We start from the raw sequence: 20125 nt of genomic DNA on the forward strand, positions 1-20125 counted from the left end.
ATCACATTGGGTATATTAATAAAAATTCTAATCAACCTATTAAAACGGAGAAAAAATGGCAGGGAATTAATACGAAAAAATAAATAAATAAATAAATAAAACGGAGAAAACAAAACTCTAAAAAATAGCAGGGAATTAATTAGAAGAAAAAATGAAAAAAAAATAAATAGAGATAAAATAACCTATTTGATCTTTCATCTTATTTTTTTATTCAATTTAATTCTTTATCTTTTAAAAAATTAATTTTAATTATTTATGTTTTAAAAAATAACTAAAATGATCCTTCCATCAATATAAATTACATAACATTTGAACCATCAAAGCATACATCATATATAAAAGTTGAGAGGGGAGATGCAAGCCTGACTTTGTTAATTGGCATTAAGATTTTATTTGACTTAAAAAATATTTTTGCTTGAGTTAAAAATTCTTGATTTTGAATTTTTCGATCTTTTTTATCCATATTTTTTTTTTTTTTGCTCAGTTGGTTTTTTGTGGAATGAATTGATCAAACACGTGACTAGTTTATTAACTTTTTTGGATAATCCAATTAGTCTGCTTGATTTTTCATCCTTACTTTCTTTTGTCATCGGGTTAAAACTATGCAAATGCAAAGTAATGTATAAGAAAGTATGCTTAGATAGTAAAAGTATTATTCACCACACCATAAACTATCATATAGGAGTAAAAGAATAGTATATGCTTGCAAGATAAACAAAATGTGAAAATATCTAATAACGCCACGTTAAGTAGCGTAAATCGATCCCTTACAGAGGAATTAAGACCGATAAAACAATTATAAATTGTTCATCACACTAAATAACGGTAAAAAGTTTTAAAAAAATTGTAGACACTTTGATTTATGACAATAAATAGATAAAAACAAAAGATTCTATGAATCAGGTGGGAGTCTATCTGGTCCTCACCGAGAATCACCTTTTTTCATCCTCCTTTTGCTCTTTAATAGGACACTTTGAATTGACCCCCAATATTACGTGCCCTTACTTTTGGATACATTTAGATAGTGTTCTACCGTAAAACATGTCATTGACCCAGAAAAATCATTCAGACAAATCACCATAGCATTAACTTCATTCCACATATTCAGCGTTGAGTCATCTACAGTAAGTTCTAGGGTCTCAGGCTCAGCTTCTGAAGAGCAGCATTGATTCTCTCATCAGTGAACATTCTATTGCTTTCATAAAAATCAAGTATCTCCATTGATATGTTTTTAACCTGTCAAAATAACAAACAATTATCGAAGAGATTTTTTTCTTTACCACTCACATGAGTAGAACTCAAGTCTAGTGCATGTTCAGGACTTTTGCAACAAAGGGATTTTAAACTGGTGAGGCAGCAACATAACTAATGCATTTTGGACCTCTATCAAAACATACTTCATCTTAAAGAGTTATATTGACTAAGTATTGTGTATAGCATGCAAAGTAGCACAAGTTACTATAATCAGTGCTTAGTCATAAAGGCATAATGCAGGAAACTCAGTTTCAAGATTACCCCGTAGTAAATTCTAATATCAATTCCATATTCAAGTGGAGCAGTAGAGTTCATAAGAGAAAGATGCCACTCAATCCAATAAATACAGCCATTTAATTATGAATAATCAACTAACAGCCAGCCCATAATGCAATCCCCTATTAAACAATCCTGGGCAACAGAAAAAGCTATGCACCTTTCTGTCCAACCTACCCTCAACAAGCCCCAATTCCCCTTATTTTTTGTTCTCCATAGGTATCCTCCTTTGGAGGCAATCCTATTCAAGATACTGTTAGACCCTAAATATGCACATCTCTCCCCAAATCCTAAAAGATGGAAGAAAAAAAAAAAGACTGGCATGCCAAAATTTATTTATCTCAACTGTCCCAACATACTGCATTCCTGCTGTTTTCCAGCAGTACTACTACTACTACTAATACTATACAATATACATCTAATCATTTCATGCCAGAACATAGATGAAACTGAAACATAACAAATCACACCCTGTTTTGTGTAGTTCACAAACATCAAAATGTTTTTCAGCTCATACTTGATTAATAGTTGATCTCTGTAACATGAAGTTCATGTAACATGACACTGGAACTGTGTTACGGTCCGAATACTGTACAATACAATGATTAGCTCGCTCTTTTATGGAGATGAGATTTCAAGCAGAAATGCCAGAGTTACAATGTGTATTGCATTGTTGAATATGCAGACCCTGTTTTGACTGCCTCTTAATGGTTAAACACTTGAAGGGACTAGCAGTCCTCAGGTGAAGGTAATTAGCTAATTTATTGGCTGCAGAAGATTGGAAGGCCACGTTTTTTTAGTTTATCTCTTCACAATTGTATAGGAATTGGACAAATAATATAGGATTATTTGGCTTTAAGACAAGCCAGTGGTTTCGCTAAGGGGCAGTAAGCATAAAGGCTGTTCATGTAACTTTACAAGACATCCTCAGATCTCATTTAGTGTTGGTCTTTCGAGAATGAGAGATGTATCACAATAGAGATTTGGGCAGTGAGGTGTGTGCCTTTAAGTAAGATATTTCAGATATTATTGTGAGATCCCACAATCATGGGATATAATGATGGGAGGTATTTTCGGTGTATTTCAGAATGTGGAATTAAGCAACTCTTTTCCTTTTCCCTTTTTTGGATATAAAATGGAACTAAACCACATTTGTATTCTTTGTTTGTTCATTTAGCAAACTTATTTACCATCTTCACCTAAAGCCAAACCGTGTAAATTTGTGATACATCCTTAAAGATCAAGACAGAATTGAGAGAAAGAAAGAGAAATGAGGGAGAAGTGAATCAGAGAAAATTCTATTATTCTGTTCTGCCAAGGGAAAACCCCTTCTCCAACTGTGAAAACAGTTTATTACAATTCCCAAGAATGACCCCTTTATTCAATTAATAGTGATATATATAAGCCCCTCTCCTCTTAACTCCCTAACTGTCAAACAGACCTCTCTAACTACTCTAACCACCTATTTTACTAACTGGGCTTCCCAGTAATAAGTCACCCATTACATCTCATCAGTTCCTTTGCCTCCTAGAATAGACCTTTAATATTGAAACCTCTTGGTTCCTAACAATTTTTCTCATTTTAAGATTGTCCAATTAATCCTATAGATTATAGAGGGCGCCCACCTTCCGCAGCATTCATAGCAGGCTATCACCATTCAGGTTTTAGGTAGCAATTTATGATTGTTGTCAAATTTAACAAGAAATTCTGAAAGAAGTAAACAGAAAAAAAAAAAGAGAGAGAGAGAGGAGAAAGTGACAGTGTAAGAAACTTAATTTAAGATGCAACAAACAAGTGCTTAGAAATACAGTGGAATACTCACCACATTCATATCAACACGAAGTTCTTCAAACCAAGCAGTGGTGTCTTTCTCCCTGAGCACACTAGCAATGTATATGCAAGCTAAAGCAATCAAATGCGGAGGATGTACAAGAATTAGGTCCATCTTGTATGTGTCATTTACAAGCCCCCTGCCAGCATGATTCATGTTCTTTCTCGTAAATTTAATCCAACAAAACTACTAATAAATAGAAATTGCAATTCCAACAATATTAGCAAGATAGCTGTTAGCTCAACAGAAAACCATAGTAAATAGTGATGCGAAAAAATATGATCTTTCTAAATAAATAGATTCAGCTACCTGCATCACTGATGCAACTTTCTTGGAGGATACTTCACATTCAAAAGCAAATGAGAGAAGACTCTAACATAGCAACAGTAAAGTTGGAACAGTTCCCACAACTTTTTATGACAATGATATTTAAGCTCCTTAGAATGAAACAGTTATTTCTTCCATAATTAGACATGTCAAAAACAATGAATCATCATCTATTATCAGTGTTATAGTGACCATATGCATTAAATGATAAACAAGTAACTAATCTAAACTTTGAAGCTCATGACCAAAAAAGGATAAATGTAGTGCCCATAGTCAAGGAATACTGAGACTTCTTCAATTTCAGGTACAATAAAAAGGTTGTTTTAAGCAACATATTTTGGAGTGGCTTCTGTTGTCTGCATTTAATATCTAAACAGATATATAAAAAATATATTTATCAGAGTCACTCTAGTTAAATTTCATAAAAATATACACAAGTTAATAAAATTTTGTCAAAAAGGGATGATACTGGCCAGAAGTTTTCAGCCTTTTTTAAGAAAATGCCATGATTTATATGCAAACAAATGACAATTAATATGACAGTTATGTAACATGTCAAGAATCATTGTCAAAAACAAAAAAAAATGTCAAGAATCAACATGAAGCACTTAGTTGATGCCAGTAGAAGGGGTAGCACTTGAGTATGATAAAGGATATGTGCTAACCATTTAGGATAACCAAAGACACTCTATAATAACTTAAACGGGGACAAGTACAAGTGTCACCTCCCTGCTTAAAAGCTTACAAAACCAGACAAACACAATAAGCTATACTGTATATTTTTCCTCTTTTCCTTAAAGAAAATAATTCCTCAAGAGATAAAGGAAGTGCAAAGTTGCTGGGGTTGGTTCCTGGTCCTCCACTAAGCTAATTTGATCTTTATTTCCTTCCAATAAGAGAAATTCTAATGCAAGGGTCCAAGGCATTTTCTTTATTCAAAATTATGTAAGGTTAGATAGTAAACACTAAACACAGAGCAAAAACTTAAGCGTATAATAAAGGGGGACAAAGAGATAAAGTGGGAATTATAAAATTACAAAACAAGAACAAAAGAAAGGAAAACCTCTTTAGAAACTTGTTTCATCTATTCAACAAGAAGAACTCTTACCAAGTTAGTTGAGTCATGTTTAGATCATTCAGACCTGCATCCTGAAGCAACCTGGAGAATTATCATTATAATGACAGAAATCATAAATGAATATAATCTAAATTGCAAGAATCTTGACCAGTTCTTCCATCACCAACATTTAACTTAGACAGGATTCAATTAGCTAAAATGTTCATCATTGGTATTTGTTTGAATTGCTGACAGTTGGGAAATGTGGAGAATGAGAAATAAAGGAACAATGAATACTTGTGCATTTTTGTTGTTAGTCACATGTTTAAGTGTTTTTTTTTTGTATATCTTATTACCTTTTAATTAGTTCAATCTGTCATTTAGAAAGAAAAAAAAAAGCAAATCGGATTCCTAAACTAGGTGATTCAGTTTTTATTCTGTCTTTAATTCCTCTTTTACGTGATTAGATTGGTCAAAGCTGTGTGGACAATACCCTTAAAGTTGCAAACTTTCTGCCCTCAGAAAAGTATGAACAAATAAAATTGTTTTTTCATAATTTGAACACTCTTGTGTGCAAAAACTGAACAGTGAGAAAACAATCTTTATTAAACACTTACGGAGATAGTGAACGGTATGGATGGTATACAACCAGGTAATAATTAAGAGCTTCTAAAATCTTCATTTCCATTTCAAGTATGTCCTTGATTTCATATCTATACTTGTCATCACTGTCTGCATTCAAAATCACTGTGCTTTCAGCATAGAAAGGAAATAATGAAATATAATAGCATGAGACAAATTTGGAAACAAATTATTCACTTTTAAGATCAAAAGTCAACACGAAGCAAATTAAGAAAAAATTATAAGCTAACAGCTTACATAATTTTTTAATGTAAAATACAAGAAGCCGAGCCTGCACTGTGCTTTCTTCTGCTTTTGATGCCAGGTACAAGCATGTTGGAGCTACCAAGCGTGGATCATATTCAGCCATACTCTTCCTTCAAATGAAAAAATGAAGATAGTCATCAGTTGACACTTGTTAAGGGAAGTTTATTAGGCATATACTACTACGTTCAGGGTCAGACGAAGATAGTATAATGAACCAGACAACAGCCTGGACATTCAGTTAAGACAAGCACATAAATTCAACTTTTATTTTTAAAAAAAAATAGAATCAACAATGATAACAACTGCTAAAAACATAAGTTGTTCAGGAAAGGAGTGGTATTCAATTTAGCAGCAACCAAGAAATCAAACAAATTTGATCAAATTCAACAAAAAAAAGATGCAGGAGATAGGATCAACTACTCTTTTGTTTTACACTTTTGTTTATTCCCCTTGTTTGATAAAAAAAAGAATTGGATATTGGAGATGAATTTTCAATTTCTATGATAAAGATCAACATGTTACTTTTTCAAATATACTATCAGCAGCAGTTGTCTTCTTATAGTGACATTTTGAGGGGGGAAAAGATTGTGCATGATGTGGGTTCTATAGAAAAACGAAAGTTAGTGGCCCTTATTAGTATAAACTCAACATATATTTTACCACAATTAATGAGGAAGTTCCAGTCCCATAATGAGAGAGTTTTTGGTTATTAATTGGAGAACATTAACCTAGATAGTAGATGGTAGTACTAATATGGACATTGAATTTAATCAAACAAAAAAAAAAGAGTCTGTGTCTACAATAAATCAGGACATCAAAAGGAAAAACAAAATTATGATATATAGTTATACTACTGTAAACTTGCATTACTGACTCCAAACTTCATAAATACTGCATAATGTAGAAGCTGTCCCCAATTTAAAACCAAGACAGGAAGTTCCAACCATTTCCGGATCAACTTCTTCCCTGCACTAGAGGTTTACAAGTTCACGACACATACCTGGTGTAAACACGCCTCATGTATGTAACTGCTGTGGCCACAACCCTGAAAGATTGACAAACATATTAGAAATCGTCATGGCATTTAACACAAAATAAATGGCAAAAGACGTTAAAAGTTTTGATAAAAATGATGAAAATTTTCTTATCATTCTTTGACCACAAAAATTTAGGACAAAGACTTGATACTTTACAAATCCATTGAGATACATAACTGGTGTCACTAATGGTTGAGTTGACTCCTAATTTAACTCTTTTACATGTTCATCTACACTTATTACTGGGGAAAGGTAAGGAAGCCTTATTACTTGTGGCAATACAGGTATAGTTCCTGTTGGAAATCAGAATTAATATTCTGATTCTAGTATTAATTACAGTTTATAGGGATATTATCTTTGATTGAGAGGAAACAGAATATCCTCTATTTAAGTATAATTAATGTAATTATGCTATATAAACACTCATCCGCTGTGTACTCTGACACACGGTTTTAGCTATTATCCCTCTATATTTTCTCTCATTTTACAGTTCCTTTTCAAATGTAAATGATTATCACTAAAAGTCTAGTTTGATCCATCCAAAATAGATCAAATGAAATCAACAGAGATTTATGAAATTACAAATGTATTCCACGCATCAATATCATATAATATCCCAATTTTACATAAATACACAACTTCCTATAAACAAAAATAAATGCATAAATTAAACTAATAACTTTAAAAAGGAAATCCAACAATTACATTGTAAATTTACATGGCATAGCTATGCAGTCATAGCATTTGGGAGGGGTTATTGGTTTATGTTTTCTTAGTCATGGTAGTGCAGAATCTCTAGAAATTGGGTGTATAAGTACATGCATAAACCTAAATGGCAGACAAGATTTAAAGAAATAGCACCTTGTTCAGAAAGAGAGATTGACATACTGGCCTACTTATCCTAATTATTCAGCTTATTTTCAAAACTTCCTAATGTTGAAAACTGTGTACAAAATAATAGTACATCCCATGTCATACAAGCTTGAAGGTCAAGACTTGTTTATTGGGGAATCAAAATGCAGCCATACATTAAACATGTCAGACAGGTATTTACGTTTTACAAAGAAGTAAAATTTTCATATACTGGAATTTATGAAGTATGTTAATTGGATAAATTTCCATGCAGACTACTCAGTTTAAGCCAGCAATATCAATCTAATATACAAATCTTTCTCTAGTAATTCAATTTATTTTTCATTGTATACCCCTCCTCCCACCCTTCCAACATTAAGATGTAACATATTATAAACACAAAAGAGATGAATTGTGCATATTCAAGAAATACTCAATAAGTTCAGTTCACACCTCTGCCTCACTTTTACTTGTTGAGCCAATTTCAAAATATCTGCACAAGCAAGAAAGGAAAATGCAGAAATTCAGTAAAGATAAATAATAAGAATCAAACACTTCTATAGCAAACAAAAGACATCAAAAGTGATAGCCCTTATGATTTACTTTTATAAACATCGTTTGCAATTTCTTAAATACAAAGAGCAAGCAAAAAAATTCCATAAAAGCATAATAAGAGCTAACTAAGAGAGCAATGAATGATCAGTATAAGAATTTCCCTTTGAAACCAATCCCTGGCACACAAGCCTAAGGATGTCAGTAGCAACTACAAATTCAGAACCAGACACGACATCAAGAAGCATATGAATGATAGTTACAAGCAACAACCAAAAAAGTAAAGGTTAGAGAACAAAGCAGTGGCATAAGGTGCATAAATAAGTGTATGGTAGAGATTGAAAAAAGATATAAAAAGAGATATTACAATTAGCCATGTGCATCTTAATAAGCTTAAAATCCTCCAGTGTAATACCCTTTTCCTTGTCGAGTGTATTCACCACATCCACATCTTCCTGATCCAGAAGATGCTTGCTGCAAGATGCATAACCCCATGAAACCCAAATCAGAACACAAATGCACGCAAAGACAGAAAGAAGGAATCATGAATGGGAAAAGAAAGATTAAACATACTAATGAGATGATGTCCAGAAATTGGCAGCCATATTTCTCCAGAGATCAGATAAAAACTCTGCCAAATAGGAAGCAGAAAACAGTGGACAAACACTGCAGATGCAAAGTGAAGCAAACCCATTTTTTTTAAAAAAAAAAAATGGACCCCATTAAATATTGATCCAAAATTAGATGTTCTACCTTTTTATTAATGATGGGAAATGAATGAGAATTGCACAAAACATAAAGGGTGAGAGCTAAAATACTCAACCGTGCAACCATAGATCGAAGGATTAAGTATCAAATTTCAAAATCTTATATATGAAAATTCATAATGAAGGGCATAATTAAGTAGTACTAAATTTGACAATACAAGAAAGTGGGTACAGCTCTCCTAAAAAAAAAAGAAAGTGGGTACAGCAAATCATAACTTAAAATCTTTATTAAACTACAAAAGACTATAAAAAAAATTATTAAATGAATAAATAAACATAAAAAGAAAACATTGGACTTATAAAAAAAAGACAAGGTGGAATTTCACTTTGGTGTTGGTTGTGGAGAGAGAGAGTAACACGTACATTAAGAACAAAACATAAGAACAGAGTTAGTGAAGAAACCACCAGTCTGTGATCCTAGTTGATTTCGCGCGTTACATTTCTCGTTTGGCAACTGTTAAATAAACCTCCCTTATTCACTTTCCACATTAACGTATTTTTGTTCTGAATCAAGTGTGAAGTGATTTTCATTTCAGAATTTCCACTTTTTAACTTCCCACTACTCACATTAAACCATAAAAACCTAAATTCAAATTACGCATTAACAGACGTCCCAAAATTTCGAATCAAACCCTAACAATGGTGAATTTTGAACAAACAAGCATAATCCCTCTGTTCAATCGCACACTAATCTCAATAAATTCAATAATTCAAGCAAAAGAAAGAAAGAAAGGTTACCGTTTGAGTTCTTTGAAGAACGACGCTGTTATCGCTGGACTTGCGAGAAACCAAGACACCGGGTCTCAAGGTTTTCGAGGTGTGTCGACGGTGCCGCGGAAAATTACGATTCTGCCACCGTCGGAGGATGTCTCGGCGAGGGAGGATCGGAGGTCGGAGACGGAGAGGAAAAGAGGCGCGATGGAGCTTATGGAGGGCGGCAGAAGTGGCGGTGAATTTGAAGTGTGCGCACAAAGGGGAAGGAGCAGGACATTCACGGTAACGGATTCAGTGACTTTCCCTAATTTTGGACCATTAGATTAATCTAATGGTCCCGATTTTTCCACTTGCTTTAAAATTATTTTTAATTTAATTTTTTAAAATTTTATATTAATTATTATATTTTTTTAATGGAAGATGTTTATCTCATTTCATTCAAAATAAAACCATGAATACAATCAGGAGTATACTGAAAAAATTACGGACTAGCATAAAAAAAAAAAAAAACTATTGAACGTAGATGACCTGATACAGAATCGTTTTATTTTAACCGGCACTAGTTCTTAAAATGCTAGGAAAAAAAAAAACCGTAAAAAAAAAAATCGTAATAAAGCGTTTGGATAAAGAATTTTAACCGAAGAAAGTAATTTATTAGAGAATTTAAATTTTGGTAATTTAAAATTCATTGTTTAGATGTTTTTTTAAAATTATCTTCATATCTTTCAAACTTTCGTCATCTTTCTCACCTGAAAGTTCTCGAAATTTCGTTCTCGAACTCATGACTCTTCCCTCACGTCGATGATTCTCTTCTTCAAAAAACATTGTATGAACTCGTGGAGCATCGATCGGGTGTGGGCGTAGGGGGACACGTAGAACTGCACCCACCAATTAAGGGAGCAGTCGTCGTTATCCATCACGCGGTGGAGGTGTTTGTCCGTGCGGAGGGTCTAGATCATGCCTTGAGTCGTTGACTAAATGTTGTGGTCAGGTGTAATGGTGTACGTCTTCATGTTCTTGATTCTCCTGCAACTTCCCATGCTGCATCAATATTCTTCTCTTAGGAAGCACACCAACCATATCTTCTTTTCTCTTTGCATTCATTTTCTTTCACTCTCACAATTTTAATTTTTTTTTGTCCAAACACAAAATTTTGAAAATAAAAGAATTTCAATTGAAGTATTTGAAATTCTTAGAATTTAAAATTTTTCAGAATTTTAAATTCCCTCATCCAAACACACTCTAAAAGAAGTCTGACAATTCAATATCTGTAAAAAAAAAATTGATAATTTTACACTATCAACTTTTTCTTTTTCACAAAGCAGTACAATTTGAACAATTATTTTTTTTTTATCAAATTAGTTGATTTCGCAAAATTATATACCAAACTAGGTAATTTTGGAAATTATTTACTAAAGATGGATGATTTTTACTTTTGATATGAGTTGTAATTATAACTTATGTACAAAATCAAAGTCACTCATCTTTAACAAATAGTTTCCAAAATCACCTAGTCTAGTCTGGTATATGATTTTACAAAACTATCTAGTTTAATAAAAAAAAAAAGTCTTTGAACAATGCTGAAGATCATTGGTTAAAATAAAATAAAATTACTCCAATTAATCTACACAAAGTAATATTTTTATAGTTTTATGATCTGTTGTTAGGGCTTCGTACAAAAGAAGTGACGACGTGTATTGTTGGAGCATTGGGGGATTTATTGATTAGGACTCATTAGATGAAAACAGGATTAGGAAATCAATGTGTGAGAGTGATGTTGGACTATGCAAGTTCTGATATGGTTGTGAGGCTCTTGATCATCAATTGAAAACGTGTAAATTGCGTGATGAGGAGACAACTAAAAAATAAATGGGTCATCTACCTTTTGGTTAGTGGTTATGGGCATTCATTTGCTTATAGTGTCTGCTTATTTGGAATCTAATTGAATTGATAACTTTACATGAGCATTGGAAAAGTTAACTAGATCACCTGTAAAAGATGATGTCTTGCCTCAAGTCATTTTATCTAACAAAGATTTTGCTTTTATGAACTAATCATAGACTACCTAGTGCATGCAAACTTGTGAGGTTCAACATGTATGGATATATTCCTATTGTGGTTTATTCATGTGCATTGGAAGAGATTATCATCTGTTGTATATGAAATGGATCTAATCATAGACTACCCAGTGCATGCAAACTTGTGAGGTTCAACATGTATGGATATATTCCTATTGTGATTTATTCATGTGCATTGGAAGAGATTATCATTTGTTGTATATGAAATGGATCGTTCATCAGGAGAGCTATTGCTTCAACATGAGGTTGAATATGCATTGTTAAAGCAATTTTTAGGACTTGATGTGGTTGAAAAAATAACATTGAAGACTAAAGTTTGTAAACTAACATTTCCATATATCATTTCAATGTGACTTCCTTTATTGAAAGTCAAAACAAATGGAGCACTAAAGTCATAGGAATTCACTAAAGATCTTTTTTTTTCATTATGGTAGCGTGTTGATGCAATGCTTAGATAACTCCTCATTTAGTTGTTTACCTCCCAATCATAGTTTTAAAAACCCAATCCGTGATTAACTTGATCAAGGTACGAATCATTAATTGAATAAATGAGTCGATAATTGACTAACATAATTTAGTCTTTATTAAAAAAATATTAAATTTTATAATTTGTCTTTACACATTGTGATCTCTTTACATACTAAAGAATGCATGGAATATATTTCAACACCTTTCAAGATCAATTTTAATTTTTTTAATATTTAATTTTTTAGTTGCAACAATGATAAATGTGTGATGTAGACAGACTTAGAATAGTGTGTAATAAACTATGAAATAACTTTAAAAAAACTTAAAACATGTACTTTGGACAATGGGAAAAACAGAAGAATTCAGAAAATCATGAGAATACATACAACTTTTAACTTTAGGAGACATCTGTTTTTACATAATTATCTTGCATTTCTTAGGAATATGAATGTGAGAATGTTTGCTCTCATATTTGTTAGGAGATTATCATAAAATATTCTCGAGTATCCTATATTCCCAGGAATGTTGCATTTTTTATGTCTACGCAATTTTTATTCGCATGCTAATATGGAGTGAGAAAGTTACATTAACTGGGAATGTGATGAATTATTTTCTAACTACACTGTAACTCCCATTTTTACTTTTATTTATTATTTTAAAACTAAAAAAATATTCCAATGAATGTTAAAATTAACCAAACACAATTTTTTATATATAGCCAACGAATAACGTTTATAGCTACAATATTCATGGGGATGTGATCCCGAGAGCGCAAGATGATTTCATAAAACAAATATCCCCTTAAAATTGTATCTCACTTTTATGACATACCTCATTTTTTAAAATTTGCTCCTATTTGATAATTATTTTTTAAAATAACTTCCATTTGATCAAAAAGCCAAAAAATTATCTACATGATAATCAAAACCATAACAATAAATTATTTAATAATTTGATTAGTTAAATTCATATTCTACAAATAGTTTTTTAAGAGATATTCTACAAAAAAGTTATTAAGTAATGTAAGTATAAAATTTTAACACTTACTATTATTGATCGTGTGTGAGAGAGAGAGAGAGCAAGAATATTTTATTTTGATACTCTCATTTTTATAATTATTGAAAATATATATTATTTTTTATAATTGTAAAATAGTTTAAATTATAACAAAAATTAAATAATAGTTAAAATTATAGATTTTACTAAAGTTATAACTTAGTTACTAATAATTTTATTTTAAGGTTCTTGTTTATTATTATTATATATATATATATATATCATTTGAATTAAAATGAAATTAATAATTTAATATATGATTTATTTAAAAATATGTAAGTAATAATTTTTTTAAAAGAAAGAAGATGAGGCGAGTTCTTCAAAAGTTTCCTTAATTCCAACGAAATAAGTTGAATTTAAATTGTTTCATTCTCCCCTTTACGAAACTTGACCTCAAACCAACATCGTATTATGTAGAAATGGTGATGTGAGTTAGATATACCTCTACCTAGCCTTATTTTTATACCTATAACTAAGGCTTCCTTGTAACTGATGTATACCTAGCACACTTAATAAATGGTTCCATTAAGGTATTTTAAAAAACCAAGACCACAATTTAATTGTTATTAAATCCAACAACTTTATAAAATTAATTAACTCGTTGTTTAAAATAACTCCATTGGGTCCTTCAAAAAATAAACTTCATTGAGCAATAATTAAAGTGACTAAAAAACGACATTAAAAGATTCCATATTACTAACCTCTCTCACATGATAAATGGTCTCCATGTAACCGATGAAGACTTAACATACAAATAAAACTATAGAAAATTAAAATTCTAATATGATCTTATATTATATATATAATATAATATCTCATAATTGTATCTATCTAAGTACAAATCTTAAACAATAAATTTGTAGATTTTTTGTTGGAACATTAAATCCCATTAGAAAGTAGAAAAAATATCGCATTATAGGTTGTCATTAGCATAAAAGGGTGATTTCATCTCCCCTATATATACTATAGGAAATGCGTCTTTTCTTATTACCCATATAATTTTGGCTTCCCTTTGGAATTCAAGAGTTATTTTCGGACATTAAAAATGGAGATTTTGTCATCTTCTAGAATTTGTAAAATTATTCTGACAATCTTGTCTGTTGTTTTGCTTTACAACGTATCAACTAAAGCTCAAGGTTTGAACATTGCACCATTTTTCAGTGCTAATTTGTATCATGAAAAATTTACGAATTGTACTATAGATGCATAAACACTATTTTTCCATAAATCTATTTATTTTATGCATTCATGAATTGTTGAAATTCAATTTGTATTACTTGTTTTTATTTAACCATATTTGTATTAGTATATCGATTTTAAAACTATTCACTTTTGTTTTTATTTCAAAACTGTTTATTCTTCTTTGGTAGATTTACAAAGCCGTTCTCACTTTCCAAAACCAGGATCATCATTTCCATCTGACTTCTTGTTTGGAGCAGGAACATCTGCTTTACAGGTACTAAAAAATTTTAGGCTAACATAATATCTTAGTATTAAGGTAGTTTATTATTAACAAGTTATTACGTAATATCTTAATATAGGTTGAAGGAGCAGCTAGTGAAGGAGGAAGAGGACCAAGTGTCTGGGATGATAGAGTTAACCGTAATAAAGGTTCACTATAACATATAAATGCTTTTTAAGATATAATTAATGGAAATATATTAAACTCTCAATATATGTTATTTTATTTTATCATCATTTTTTTCTAACAATCTTTAGTTACTTTTCTTTCTTCTTTAATAACCAGGAGCGTTTATAGACGGTGATAAGTTTCCTACAATGATTCAGCATTATAGGCGATACAAGGTGAGTGGGAATGAGTTACACAAATATAAGATATAAGATTGTGTACAAACACGTGTTTGATATTGTGTTTTATTTTTATATTCTACTTAATTTATTTTTAATGATTTTGTAGGAAGACGTTCAACATTTGAAGAATCTTGGAATAAATTCTTACAGAATGTCCATTTCATGGAGTAGACTTTTACCTGGTAAAATTTTCAAAATCAAGTAATTTAATATATATATATATATATATATATATATATATATATATATATATATATATATATATATATATATATATATATATATATACCCGGGTTTTGCTAATATATTCTCATTTTTTTTTCCGTTGGAGTAAGTTAGCAGCTTATACCAAATTTTTTGAACCAAAAACTCAATCATTTTTTGTTTGTTAGTCCTTTATTTCAAGGACATATTGTAATTTAATCTTTAATTAAGGAAACATAAAATTCATTTATCTCTCCTCTCTCGTGTCACCACCATTAATTTCATGAGCATATGATTAATCCCGATCGAAAGTCATTACAATATATTTCTTCTTTCATCAAAACCCACCTACGGTGGAACACATTCCAGTTGGATCGGGTCTAAGCGATGTTTGGGTTTAGGTCGAAGAAGAAAAACGTATAAAACAACTCAGGTTTGGACGGATCATTGTGGTACCAGAGGCGAAGAATCAAAATGGTTGGAAGGGATCTTGGTCAATGTTCAATCTGATCAACCATGGAGTCCAAGTTGGACTAGTTGAAGGAGAACTTGGAAAAATTAATATAGAAGAGAAAGAAGTATATATATTTTCATTTAATTAATGATTAGGTTACTATTATGTCCTTGAAATAAAGCAACTAACAAACACAAATGGATTGGTTTTTCGGTTCAAAATATTTGGTATAGGCTGCTAATTTACTCCAACTGAAAAAAAAAACTGAAATTAGGTTAGCAAATCATATACATATATATATATATATATATATATTTGATTTATATATATGAAAAGTACATAAAGAGATAGTGATGATGGCAATAATACTTACTTATCATTCTCTTCTTTTTCAAACTACAAAATATAGATGGAACCATAAAAGGAGGTATAAATCAAGAGGGTGTTGACTTTTACAACCTTTTGATCGATGAATTACTTGCAAATGGTACGATATAATGAATGTTTTTTTTTTAAATGATTAGACATAGAAAAAGCTTTGTTAAAATTACATAGATTTTTTTGTTTTTAATTTGCTTAGCATTATATATTTACATGTAGGCATTACACCCTTCGTGACGATCTTGCACTTTGACTATCCTCTTGCTATTCACAAAAACACTGGCGGCTTCTTGAATAGCTCCATTGTGTAAATAACTTTCTACACAATCTCTTGTAGACAATTTGTTTTCATGGAATTAGTCCACACCAAATGATATAGAATTTCGTATCATGCTAATTATGATTATTAAAAAAATGATTTTTCCAGCAATTATTACAAGGATTATTGCGAACTCCTTTTTAAAACATATGGAGATCGAGTCAAGCATTGGACTACAGTTAATGAGCCTCAAGTTGTAGGTTTATTTACTTACATGCACGCCTATGATAATGATGATCCTGAACCATGCCAAACTACCAAGCTATGCAAACAAGCATATATTGTAGTTCATAATTACATCCTTTGCCATGCTGCAGCAGTGAAACTATACAGAGAAAAATTCTATGTATGGTATCTTTTTTAATTAGTTTTGTGTGTTATATTGGTTCCAAATATGTGTGTAGTTTAATTTTAAAAGTCTTTTTTTATGGCAACATTCAATATTATGTCGATGCATTATAAATACTTTAACCAATTTCATAGGTAATATCAAATCAATATCTTCTGACAATAATAAAAGTGTTAAATATATTTTTGATTCATGTGGTATTTATTTTTGGATTTTGGTCCTTATATATACTTTTTAAATGATTGTTGTTAAATTCCTTTTTGTGCTTGTTATTTTATTTTAATATTTGTCATATATCTTTTTTTTTTTTTTTGTCCCTCTAATATGTAGATCATTTGCTTTTAGCTTTTAGTCTATGTCAAATATTTCTCAAAGTAATTAATTATTCAAAATGAATAAAATATTATATGAACTAAAATATAAAAAAACATATTAATTATAAGAATTAAAATAAAATAATAATGACCAAAACAAAAAGAAGAATTTACCAGCACTATTTCAAAAAAACATATTTTTTAGAACAAAAAAATAGTATATTATAAGAAGTAAAAACATATTAAAGTCATAAAAATTAATCGTCATACATGTAAAGGTCATAAAAAATGGCATTGACAACTATAAAAACTAGATTAAGTTTTATGCATAAAGTTTGAAGCACAATGTTATTTTTTTAAATTAAGAATTTGCTACTCTGATGAAGGAAACCCAAGGAGGAGAAATTGGACTTGTTCTTGGATCTCAAAGTTTTGAACCTTACAGTTCAAAATCAGAAGATGTGGCTGCTGCTAAAAGACTTATGGATTTCTTTATGGGATGGTTAGTTCAATTAATTAAGCCTTCAGCCTTCATATCATACTCCCTTTTGTGTTTTCCTTGTTTAGTGTCTTAGTTCTATTTGTTTTAACTGATAATGTATAAAACTAAATTTGTTTGGACCTATTGGTACGTTTCAACAAATAGGATTTTAGATCCAGTGGTCTATGGCGATTATCCAAAAATCATGAGAGACTTAGTAGGGAATAGGCTACCCAATTTCACAGAAGAGGAGAAAAATTTTGTTGCAGGAAGCACAGACTTCATTGGGATCAATTATTATACTTCTCATTTTGCTAAACATGAAACAAACAAAACAAATATGATTTTATCAGACAATTATGATGCCTTAGGAATATCAGTAGGTAAGTTTTTCTTCAAACTACATTTTACTAATTGGATAAGAAGACATAATGATCTATCATATCACTAACTTTTGCTCCTTTTTTTCTTCATTATTATAGATTTTAATGCAGAAGGAAAAACCCTTGGTTACTTGGTGAGACAATCATTAAAAGAATGTTGTAAGTTATTTGTATAACTATTAATTTTTTACATTTTTTTCAATGTTCATATTTTGTAGGATAAATATGGAGGCAATTTTGTCTATCCTAAAGGATTATATGATGTCTTACAACACATTAAGAAAAAGTACCAAAATCCCAACATCTACATCACTGAGAATGGTTCGCAAAACGATCCTTCACTAGTTTTCACATTTATAACTAATATAGTTATATCTTTAATTTCTACTAAAAAAAGATTATTCTACCTTTGTTGGAACCTTCCTTCTTATAGGTATTGCTTCATTCAACATCACGAATCCATTGAAAGACACACACCGAATCAAATATTTGGCCACACATTTAAACTCCACCAAAGCAGCAATTGAGTAAGTGATCTATCATAGCTTTATGTGGATGCATAACTGCTAATATTATAGAGATATATGAAACAATAACCATTATCTTTTTAGGAATAGAACCTTTTTTTTCTTGTTAATATACAAGTATATTAAATTATACTAGAAAAATATATAAATATTTTATTATTGTAAGACTTACTACATATAAATATTGGACTAGTTTGCCTAAGCTTATTTTTTAAAAAAAGATAAGTTTTTTAAAATAAAATAAGTAATTTTATAATTTCTGATGTGTTTGTCTAAAAAAAATTCTTCTAAAATAAGTAGTTTTTTTTTATAAAAAATATCAAACAAATCTTATTTGATTCTTAAAAAAAAAATATAAAAGATGCTTATTAATTTTTTTTTATAATTTTAAACAAACTTGCCCATTAAAATAAAACCATCTTTTACTCCTTTTTGCATGTGGTCTATTAATTTTGTTTATATTTTTCTTTATGTAACGTTATGGTGTCTCTATTGGTTAATACATTTTTATTCGATAAGAGGAAAATTAGTTGGAAACTTGAGTATTCTTAGATATATTTGACAAGTTGTTAAATATGTTCTTGACTTTTGGTACATTTTTTAAAGTATAAGATTATAATTATAAGTTAAAACGTTAATTGAGTGAAATTTAATAACTTTTGATGACTATATATTGTTGATCTGTTAATTGATATTCATGTTTAAAGTTAATTGTTAACCTTCAAAAAACAAAGCCCATTAAATATTTTATCTCAGCTATGGACATTGACAATAGATATCTAAAGCTTGTCAAATATTATGACAGCAAACAACTTAATGTTCCAATTAAGATGAATTTACTTTAAAAAGAAACTGGGTATTGGAGTATTCTTAAAATGAAAGAGTGTGCTATAACTTACTCTCACATGTGTATTTTTCATGTTTTGAAATGTTTTTATTTACAGCAATGGCGTAAGAGTTCGTGGTTACTTTGTGTGGGCTGCATTTGACACCTTTGAATTTCGAGCGGGGTTTTCTCAAAATTGGGGGCTTATTCATGTTGATTTTAAACATGATCTCATGCGTCAACCAACAACTGCTGCTAAATGGTACAAGAGATTCTTGAATCATGTAATTTGACACTAAAACATTCTTAGATTTGATTGAGAAAGGGGAACCGATGAAAAATAATAGTGACAGAGGCAAGGGATTCCATTTAAATAAGTGATAATATAATTGCTAGTATTGGCAACATTGTTTCAAATAAAACAACACCTCAAGAACCAATTGTCCCATAGGGGTTTCAAACGCATTTAATGAGAAAGTAAGATGAAATTCAAAAGACATTTTTTCTGTATTCACAAAGAGTTTAAAACAAAATGTTTAAGCCATTTATTAAAGTACTCACAAGCTAATAAATTACTCATTTTTGTGAATATAAAGAGTTTGGGCAGACTATTTTGAGGGAAAAAGTTTCCCAGTGTATCTAATTTAACTAATAAAGGATTTTTTTTCCATTTATTGTGTATTCAATATCAATCCATTATCATTATTATTACATACCATAAAAGAAATTTTTGCAATACAAGCAGATCGATGTCATGTGACAATAGTATATTTATTTTCTTCCTGTCAAAATGTTTTTTTTTAATTCATAAAATACATAATTATAGTAATTAAAATGATTACAACAAGTATATGTTATAATTATGGATTTTTTATTTTAAGTAATATGATAATCAATTTTCAAAATAAAACTTTTTAT

At 30.3% G+C, this 20125-nt stretch overlaps 2 protein-coding genes across 5 annotated transcripts; one reads left to right on the forward strand and one right to left on the reverse strand.

Moving 5' to 3' along the window:
- Window positions 1-679: 679 nt before the first annotated feature.
- On the reverse strand, window positions 680-9850 carry LOC114423702 (cyclin-C1-2-like). 4 transcript variants are annotated; one of them, XM_028390556.1, is made up of 10 exons: window positions 9580-9850; window positions 8648-8705; window positions 8490-8548; window positions 7976-8015; window positions 6634-6678; window positions 5625-5743; window positions 5363-5477; window positions 4797-4847; window positions 3353-3500; window positions 680-1236 (listed from the first exon to the last, which is right to left on the reverse strand). In XM_028390556.1, the coding sequence occupies exons 2-10, from the start codon at window positions 8677-8679 to the stop codon at window positions 1132-1134; spliced, it is 714 nt and encodes a 237-aa protein (XP_028246357.1). In that variant the 5' UTR covers window positions 8680-8705; window positions 9580-9850; the 3' UTR covers window positions 680-1131. The 4 variants fall into 4 exon arrangements, with proteins under 4 accessions (XP_028246357.1, XP_028246356.1, XP_028246354.1 ...); XM_028390555.1 differs by having other exon boundaries at window positions 8648-8740; XM_028390553.1 differs by having other exon boundaries at window positions 8442-8548; window positions 8648-8740; window positions 9580-9849.
- Window positions 9851-14202: 4352 nt separating this feature from the next.
- Window positions 14203-19500, forward strand: LOC114424247 (furostanol glycoside 26-O-beta-glucosidase-like). Its single transcript, XM_028391090.1, has 14 exons — window positions 14203-14293; window positions 14528-14613; window positions 14699-14759; window positions 14917-14963; window positions 15076-15151; window positions 16037-16114; window positions 16228-16315; window positions 16436-16673; window positions 17377-17492; window positions 17637-17854; window positions 17954-17988; window positions 18073-18175; window positions 18288-18381; window positions 19326-19500. Exons 1-14 carry the CDS (start codon window positions 14203-14205, stop codon window positions 19498-19500), a joined length of 1506 nt encoding a protein of 501 aa, XP_028246891.1.
- The last annotated feature ends 625 nt before the right edge of the window (window positions 19501-20125 follow it).

The sequence above is a fragment of the Glycine soja genome, chromosome 8, assembly GCF_004193775.1.
Source record: "Glycine soja cultivar W05 chromosome 8, ASM419377v2, whole genome shotgun sequence".
Classification (NCBI taxonomy): Eukaryota; Viridiplantae; Streptophyta; class Magnoliopsida; order Fabales; family Fabaceae; genus Glycine; species Glycine soja.